Source organism: Nilaparvata lugens, unplaced genomic scaffold (genome assembly GCF_014356525.2).
Source record: "Nilaparvata lugens isolate BPH unplaced genomic scaffold, ASM1435652v1 scaffold3811, whole genome shotgun sequence".
In the NCBI taxonomy this organism is placed as follows: Eukaryota; Metazoa; Arthropoda; class Insecta; order Hemiptera; family Delphacidae; genus Nilaparvata; species Nilaparvata lugens.
In genome coordinates this window covers 14,233-23,137 of record NW_024090473.1, presented here as the reverse complement: position 1 = coordinate 23,137, position 8,905 = coordinate 14,233, and the positions used below count along the sequence as shown (strand labels likewise).

The 8,905-nt window shown below is 34.6% G+C and overlaps 1 protein-coding gene across 1 annotated transcript; it reads right to left on the bottom strand.

Moving 5' to 3' along the window:
• Positions 1–1,546: 1,546 nt before the first annotated feature.
• On the bottom strand, positions 1,547–4,144 carry LOC111061092. Its single transcript, XM_039444242.1, has 2 exons — positions 3,739–4,144; positions 1,547–2,475 (listed from the first exon to the last, which is right to left on the bottom strand). The coding sequence occupies exons 1-2, from the start codon at positions 4,105–4,107 to the stop codon at positions 2,095–2,097; spliced, it is 750 nt and encodes a 249-aa protein (XP_039300176.1). The 5' UTR covers positions 4,108–4,144; the 3' UTR covers positions 1,547–2,094.
• Between the last annotated feature and the right edge of the window lie 4,761 nt (positions 4,145–8,905).

The following is an 8,905-nucleotide window of genomic DNA, read 5'->3' as shown; positions in this document are numbered from 1 at the left end:
TTTCCCATTCTTTATTTTTATCCAAATCGAGAATTTCTTGTAAATGTTCATAGAGATCACTTGATCTAGATCGTAATGTAATAACAACCATCTTATATGTTTTCGGTATAAATACTGGATTACAACTGGTTCGCAAAAAACAAGAGCATAAGGTGACCACATATATTTGTATGTAATGGTTGCATGTGCTCAACATTGTAAAAGATATTTACACCTGTTTCTTTTTTCCAATATTTATTCAATTCATAAGGCGGTTGTAAATTACCAATTGGATCAAAATAGTAAACATTTGATCCACGTTTCTTATAACCAACCCAGTGTGTACCATGTCCGGATTGAGTGTCTAAATTAACAATACAATTCTCATTTTTTAGAATTTTATTAGGTAATGTATCTATCATGTATACACCTCGTAGGGGAATTTGTAATAATTTACACCATTTTATTAGATCGTGATTGGACAATTCACCATCGATATTCATTTTTTCACCTTCTTTGTCGTTCTACGTTTTTTAACTCTTTTTTTCTTTGGGAATAAACTTACACCATATGGTGAGGAGGAGGATGTGGGGTTGGGCCCAATCAAAATACGACCACCTCTCGAGATTGGAGGGTACGGTTTCAAATAGTAACCTTTACCTGCAATATGCTGTTTCAACTGAGCAATAGCTTTTTTCCTTATCGAGCTGCTATGAGTTTTCACTATGCTCTTCTTCTTCTTCTTCTTTCTCAATCCACCGCCAAATGCTGCTTTAGCTTTCATCACGTTTGTTACAAGATAACTAAGTGCTCTTTCACTTAAAGATGATTTTGGATTCTTGAATATTTCCCACGCTGTGTTTGCAAGAGCTCTGTCTGCAATCGCACGCGACTTATTATCACTATTTTGAGTGTATGCTATATCATGTACCTTACAGGCCCTATCTAATGAATTTATACCTTGATCCCCTCTCATTAACCTCTCATTAACCTTCGTGCCAGGTCCGCACCACTGGTAACCCCCGGGAGGTGAATTTCAGGTGATGCATTTATTAATTTATTTATAATAGTTGATGTAATGTCCCCCGCAGTACCCGCTATACCTTTGACAATTTTGCTAGCCGAAGACAAGATTCCTTTACCTCGTTTCCTAGAAGATAACTTTCTTCTACATACCATTTTTCATTACCTTTCAACTCAATAGTTGAACACCGACTGAGGTTAATTAATCAAACACTTAACCTCAATCGAGAGACAAAGAAATTGTCTCACTATATGCTTTATATATTACTACAAAGTTGGTATGTTTTAATCAATAGGGAATACAATTTTCTATCATCATGATGTGTCTTATTAACACACTTGTTAAGTATGTTGTAAGTTTTGTAGAAATTGCAAAGAATTGAACGTTCATCAATCATAAATCTATACCAATGTCTTAGACTAACATCGAGAGAAGCATCTGATGAATTGACACATGATTTGATATAAGATAATGTATGATTTCTTACTAGCTGTGATTCCTGCATCAATTGAGGTGTTTCCAAATCCCTAATCTTATTTCGTACATTTTGTATAGATTCCAATATTCTCTTACTATCATTTTGCATTGAATCATATTTTTTCAAAGCAATATGGAAAAGTAATAGCATATTCACACAACATATTATAAAGAGAAGAACAAATAAAACTCTCCATACGATTATCTTCATTGTACAACTTCTCCATTCAAGTGTTGTAAGCATACTGATAAAAATAGATTGTTATACCTATAGTGAGTGTATAGCGCAAACAGAAGGAGGAGGAGAATCTCGCAACAAGGTCAAGAGTGGCATGCGCGTGTGCGCAGCAGCAGCAACTATAAAATAGCTTCTCTTGTGAGCGAACACTCATTGACTGTACTATTCTACATTCATTGAGTGTTCAGTTACAAGTGGATCTATTCTTGCGTGAACTATTCTACATCTTCTTCTTCTTCTTTGACACAACAAACAGGTGAGAATTAAGAACAATTTTTTAAAAACAATATTACAATTTATTATCAAACACTACAATATTTACATTATATACTACTTGTGAAACATATAACCACTACATGCTATGAGAATAAGATTGTTAAATTTTAACAATCTTAATATCGCTCCATGTAGCGGTTATATGCTTCACTACTATTCCTAAATTTTTACAGTTAGAATTGAATTTTACAACTTTAGCAGGTGAAATTATTGAAGAAAATCTCTGAGGCAGGTATACCTCAGAGATTTTCTTCGTAGATGCAATATTAATTTTTAAAATAATTCTTCTACCGTGATGGTTCGTTTCCTCCCGTACTGCGATTATACCATGTGGAACATCCTCCGCCAGCTCACGGAGAGGTACCCACGGTTTTGGTGTTGGTTTATTGATTAGTGTGATGAAGTCCTCATCATCATCATCATCCCGTGCGGATGCCTCCTCCAGTAGCGGAGCCATGGAGGTGTTCTCAGACATATGTTTCTGTTAAATGAAAATCTATGATTAGTAACTTTATTATAATTTGTTTCAGATTATCAACTACTTGTGATCAACAGCAAGACATTCTCTACTTGTGATCAACAGATTATTGTCATAATCTCAACTTGATATCATCGGATTGACAAGACATTCTCTACACAAAGTGAGTAATATCAGTTATTGAAATAATATTTCTTGCAGAATCCAATAGTGAATCAAATTAATAAGCAAACTCTTTCACTGCAACAAATAACTATCAACTGAATCAGTAATTTTCTTATCACTTCAATATTATAGCAAAAAATGCATCATAATAATGAAATCAAAATATTCATCTTATTCAATTTTTGACTGAACTACTAGTAAGGTTGATCAGTTCAAAAATAAAATTATACACATCTTAACTGAACTCTAATCATTTAATATCACATTGTGCATTGTACAAAGACATCTATTGGAAATTAGTTTTTTCTCACTTATTAGATAGTAGCATGCATTCAACCTAATCACTTCAAATAATTATATTTCTTGATTTCATAAAACAATTTATGCTCAATTCAAATGAATATTCATGTAGTCGAATATACATCTTAACTGAACTCTAATCATTTAATATCACATTGTGCATTGTACAAAGACATCTATTGGAAATTAGTTTTTTCTCATTTATTAGATACGTACTGAACTACTAGTAAGCTTGATCAGTTCAAAAATAAAATTATACACATCTTAACTGAACTCTAATCATTTAATATCACATTGTGCATTGTACAAAGACATCTATTGGAAATTAGTTTTTTCTCACTTATTAGATAGTAGCATGCATTCAACCTAATCACTTCAAATAATTATATTTCTTGATTTCATAAAACAATTTATGCTCCACATTGTGCATTGTACAAAGACATCTATTGGAAATTAGTTTTTTCTCATTTATTAGATAGTAGCATGCATTCAACCTAATCACTTCAAATAATTATATTTCTTGATTTCTTGAATGATTCAAATGAATATATCATATTCATGTAGTTGAATGCACATCTTGACTAATCTCTAAAGTTGAATTAAGTTCCTATATTCGTTATCAAGAAATTGTCTTTCAAATCAGATTCATCAATAACTCCAATGTGAGTACATGTAATGTGAACATTGGAAATTAGTTTTTCTCAGTAAGAAATTTATCAGATACTAGCAAGCTTTTGGATGACAACATTATTTAAAATTATCTGTTCACATTACATGTTAATAATATTTGAAATAACTAACCTTTGGGGGTACGAAGTTGGTTTCGTCCTCATCCTCGAGAAATTGCAGTTTTCTCTTCCCCTGCTGTCTGTTGCTGGTAATTGTTGTTAGCGGCACTCGCTTCGGCGCCCATCCTAGATGAGATGATGGTGGTGTGTCTGGTATAATGAGCTCATCGCCGCTCATCCTCCTCTCCACGAAGACTCCACGTCTCTTCAGGGGCGAGTCCTCGGGGTCAGATGCGACAGCAGCAGCAGCAGCAGGGGGTGCAGCGCTGGTAGAAGGAATCTTCTTCTTCCGCGCAGCTTGCACTGCCCAGTAAGATGGGAATGATGGTTCTTGTTGAGGTGGTGTATCCGGAAGGATGTACTGCTCTCGTGTGGACTCCATGATGATGATGATAGTGAGGATATGTGTGAAACGTGACTAGTGGTCAAGTGAAGCTGGCAAATCCATTGACCGCCGCTTATATACTCATTCGTTCCTCTCTCTTTGTTTTAGGGTGAGTGAGAGATAGTGCATTTTCCCGCTTGTCACATCCTTGACATACAAATGCATTCTTACACGTACAGCAAGTTGCATTCAGAGAAAAAATATCAAATTCTCACAATGCACTCGAATTCTCACTTCCACATATCTCGAATAACAATATTTCAAATGTAATCTCCTCATTAATTTTCATAATTAACATCACATGTTGACTTGCTAAATTTCTTCTCAATATTATTATTGTGATTTTCATTATGTTCGTTGATTTCACAGAGTTCGAGACTGCATAATCACTCCAGTCTTCGAGGAGGAAAGACGTGTGAAGAACTAGTGTAAGCAGAGAGAGACAGTACACCACATCATTCATTGCATGTAAGTATGATACAATTCTTTATTTTTCTAATCATGATTTTTCAGAAGTTACTTCTTTCCTGATACTACTACTACTACAATGCACTTAGGAATCACTAATATCTCGATTACAACAGAGTGCATATTGTACAATATCCAGCTTGTTTTCCCACAGCATCTTCTTTTTCATCATTTGTTGTTTCTTTTCCATTATAGCTCATCTTTTTATATATACAAAATGGAACATGTATCACTTTTTCATAAGGATTTTCAATAATATATTTGCAATATACACATTGCAGATATGATTTCTCATGTAAAAAGTATCCATTTATTGCAAAATAGTCTGCTCTATTAATAAATACCGAGTGCTTGAATGGTTCTGGACGATGGAAAGTTAAAACTCGCTCTTCATATTGCCGTAGAATATTATTATCGAAATTCTCCTCTTCACATGAAATATTATCTTGTTTGCGCCATCCACAATTTGGACTACATCGTTCATGTTCCTTACTAGGATCATCTGTTGGCAACCAATTTTCTAAATATACTGAACAAAACACACATTGAACAACGTCAGGTGCTCGCACAAATTTTAAAACCCTGTTTAGCCATATTTTGAGGTGACAACAGACTCGATTCTAATTTCCAACGATTATCAAATGTTAATAACCTCAATCGTTCGTGCATGAAAATCTGATCCTGTGAGAGCATTTTTTGCAGTGTACTTGCAGCTTGTTAAATCACAACTGATTTTTAGATTAATGTTTACTTGTTTTTATATCTAATTCTGTGCCATAGTAATATATTCTTTGTTTGTTTTCAGTAACCCGCTAGTAGCAGAGATGGAGCATAGCAGAGAACACAGAGTTGGAGGGGTGAGTTCGCGAGCAATTCGCCATCGCATTTCCTTCGAAAACGTAGCACCTGACATTGAAAATGTGCTTCAAAACTCGAAAACTCGTGTTTTCGAGATAATAAGAGAACATGCTGCACGTTTCGAAGGAAATGTCAAATGGTTTTTAGTATTAAATGTATTATTGTATAAGATGGTAGTTTTAGAATCAGAGGAATCCGAAGCTGTTTCATCCATTGTGAATCTTCATAGCTACTCGGCCATAGGCATGAATGTCTTGGAGAGTTATGACGAATTGAATGAACAATTTATGTTAGCAGTTAGGAAAATTTTAAGTTCATTCGATAACTTTGTTCGATTTGGGAGTGGGTGGGTGTTGAAGAAGATTGACTCGCTTGATGTAAATGTGATTAGATATAATCCAATGTACACAAGCAGTTATATTCAAACACCCCAGTTCATCAACAATAAGAAATGTGTTATCAATATCAAAAATTTTTCTGATAAAAAGTGTTTTCTGTGGAGTGTTCTAGCCTATTTTCACCAGAAACCAAATAAATCGAAATTAACGGTGAAATATTTGAGCAAATTTGCTCACAGGCTGAACACTCGCGGAGTTAATTTCCCAACCACCGATCGCGACATAAAGAAATTTGAAATTCTCAATACAGACATCGCAATTCATGTTATCGTGTATGATAACAAAAAGTTTTTCCCCTATCGAACAAGCATATTCCGTACGCGTAAATACCAAATTAATCTTTTAATGTTGAAAGGCGATGCAGGAAAAACTCATTTTTGTTTAATTAACACCGCGAACGGGAAAAACGGATTGTCGCGTCTTCTTTTTCACCTTTCGAAAGCTAAAGCACAAGTAGATGTTTGTAATTTCTGTTTTCACAGATTTACAACAAACAAATCTAAAAATTGTGATGGGAAAGCAAATTTGATGAGACATCTAGAGCTTTGTTCAAAGTTCCAGTCTCAGAGAACTTCATACCCAAAACGTGGTGAGACAATCAAATTTAGAAAACTCGGTTCGACTTTGAAGAAAAAGTATACAATCTACGCGGATTTGGAAACATTTGTTGTGAGTATGGATGATAATGAATCTGAGGATGTACCTATTACCAGAAGTTACACCAAGAAAACGGCGCGTCATATTCCGTGCGGGTATTGTTTCGTTGTAATTGATGTGAATGGGGATATCGCGTACGGGCCAGTACTCTATAGATCGAGTAATATCAATGAAAAGATCATGGAGAAATTTCTCAAGGAAATAATCGAAGTGGGCGATTTATTGAGTGCAGATATAAAATGTGAAATTCCGATGGAGCATTTAAGTGAACGTCAGCAACGCGAATTTCAAAACGCTGATAAGTGCGGCCTTTGCGATGAAGTTTTTACCGAAACAGACACAAAGGTACGCCATCATGCACATGAAAATGGAAAGTTTTTGTGTGCTGCTCATGTGTCGTGTAATTTAAATACTCGAACTGACGATACGATTAGCTGTTACTTCCATAATTTTAGCGGATTTGACAGTCATTTTATTCTAAAAGCTCTCGCAAAATGTGAAAAAAAAATTTCCTGTATCGCCAATACATCAGAAAGATTTTTGACATTGACAGTGGGAAAAATCAAGTTTTTAGATTCATATAAATTTATGAATGAATCTTTAGAAGTATTAGTGCGCAACTTGGTAGATAGTACAGATATGGAATCGAAGTTCAAACGACTGTTTTCAGTATTTAATGACCCCGATCTCGAACAAAGGCAACTATTGTTGAAAAAAGGAGTATATCCCTATTCGTACATATCTTGCCCTGAAAAATTCGCTGAGACTTCTCTCCCTCCGATAGAATGTTTTTATAATGATCTTAACGATACACCCCTCTCCCCCAAAGAATATGAGCATGCACAAAGAGTGTTCTCAACATTCAAGTTGAAATCTCTCGGCGAGTATCATGATTTCTATCTGTGCCTAGACGTCATGCTATTAGTTGAGGTTTTCGAAGAAATGAGGTCAACGCTTTTTAGGTCATATGGCCTCGATGTGACTCATTTTCTTTCGCTTGCTCATTACACTTGGAATTGTATGTTAAAGTTCACCCGGGTTGAACTCCAATTGATTAGCGATCCTGATATACATCTATTGTTTGAATCAGGAATGCGCAGTGGTGTTTCGTTTATTGGCAAGCGTTATTGCGAAGCCAATAATCAGCCAATTCAGCCAGACAACTAGTCAAAGACAAAAAACTTCACTCAGTTTGGACCGCGGATTGCAAAGTGATGGCCAAAACAGCCGTCGGCCAACGTCCATTCCGTGTCCGGGATATGGAGCATATCGCAGAGTTGAGAGAAAAACGCATCGAAACATCTACCTACGCTAACGCTGCCGCTTCGGAAGTTCCTAGAAACATGACCACCACACATCAGGAAGCCGACCAACAAAGCCCTAAATAACCGACCGGAAATACGTGTTTTTAGAAAACAATATAAGACGATTAGCTGTTAATACATATAGGTAAACAAGATAATACTTATTATATTGTCCCATCTTTCACAAATAAATAATTCGTCTTATTATGGCCACACTCAAGCGAGAGACAAGCGTGTAACTATGTAATGCCGCACTACAACTACTGTAAGTAAGAATATGAAAAGCTTTATTATTATTATTTTTTTAATTTTATGTAAATAATCTATAGAATTTCACAGAAAGAGTAATATCTTTATTTCAACTGAGTAAATTGCATGTGGAGTAATATCACACAGAGTTTTATTTTATTTTATCAAAATATATATTTAGTTACTTAGAGAAGTACTAATTTTACATTTATTTAGTTAATTTAAAATAGAGGAATATATATATGTTTTTCAATAAGTTTATTTGCATGTTGTTAGAAAGTATGCATAACAACTCGCAAGAGAGATTGAAAATATCAATTTCGATAACCTAAATAAAAATAGAGACAATAAATGTATATAATATTCAATTAAAATTAGTTTATTCTCATGTTGTCAGAGAGAAAGCGCAACTACTTGCAAGAAAGATTGGATATTTCAATTTCCATAGCCTGACTAATAATAGAGACTCAACAGGAAATATTTCTATATACCTACTTAATTCATTTTTCTATCATCCACTTGGTTTATTTTATTTTTATTCAAAATATGTATTGGTTTTCCGAGTATTCCACAAAATCTAGATAGTGTTTCTGAAGCGATTGAAGCAATTCCTGTTCTGAACTGATTCCCTAGACTGTAGAAAAGAACTCAGATGAATGGTGTTTTGCTCGGTAGTCTTATCACCATTCATAATAACACTATCTATATGAAGAAGGATAGAACGGTATACAAGCCTAGTGAATCGACTCTTATATTTAATGCCATTATATTGATGAGGTCAATCGTCTTTTATCATTAATGATAAGATTACATTACAAAACTTCCACCTCAAACTGATTCTTCCACTACTCTTGAGAATGA

What these genes read in the sequence shown, in the direction of transcription:
- LOC111061092 (XM_039444242.1), bottom strand. Translation starts at nt 4,107, where the DNA reads ATGGAGTCCACACGAGAGCAGTACATCCTTCCGGATACACCACCTCAA. An exon ending in CCAACTTCGTACCCCCAAAG is followed by an intron (nt 2,476 to 3,738) that starts GTTAGTTATTTC and finishes TTCATTTAACAG; the next exon opens with AAACATATGTCTGAGAACAC.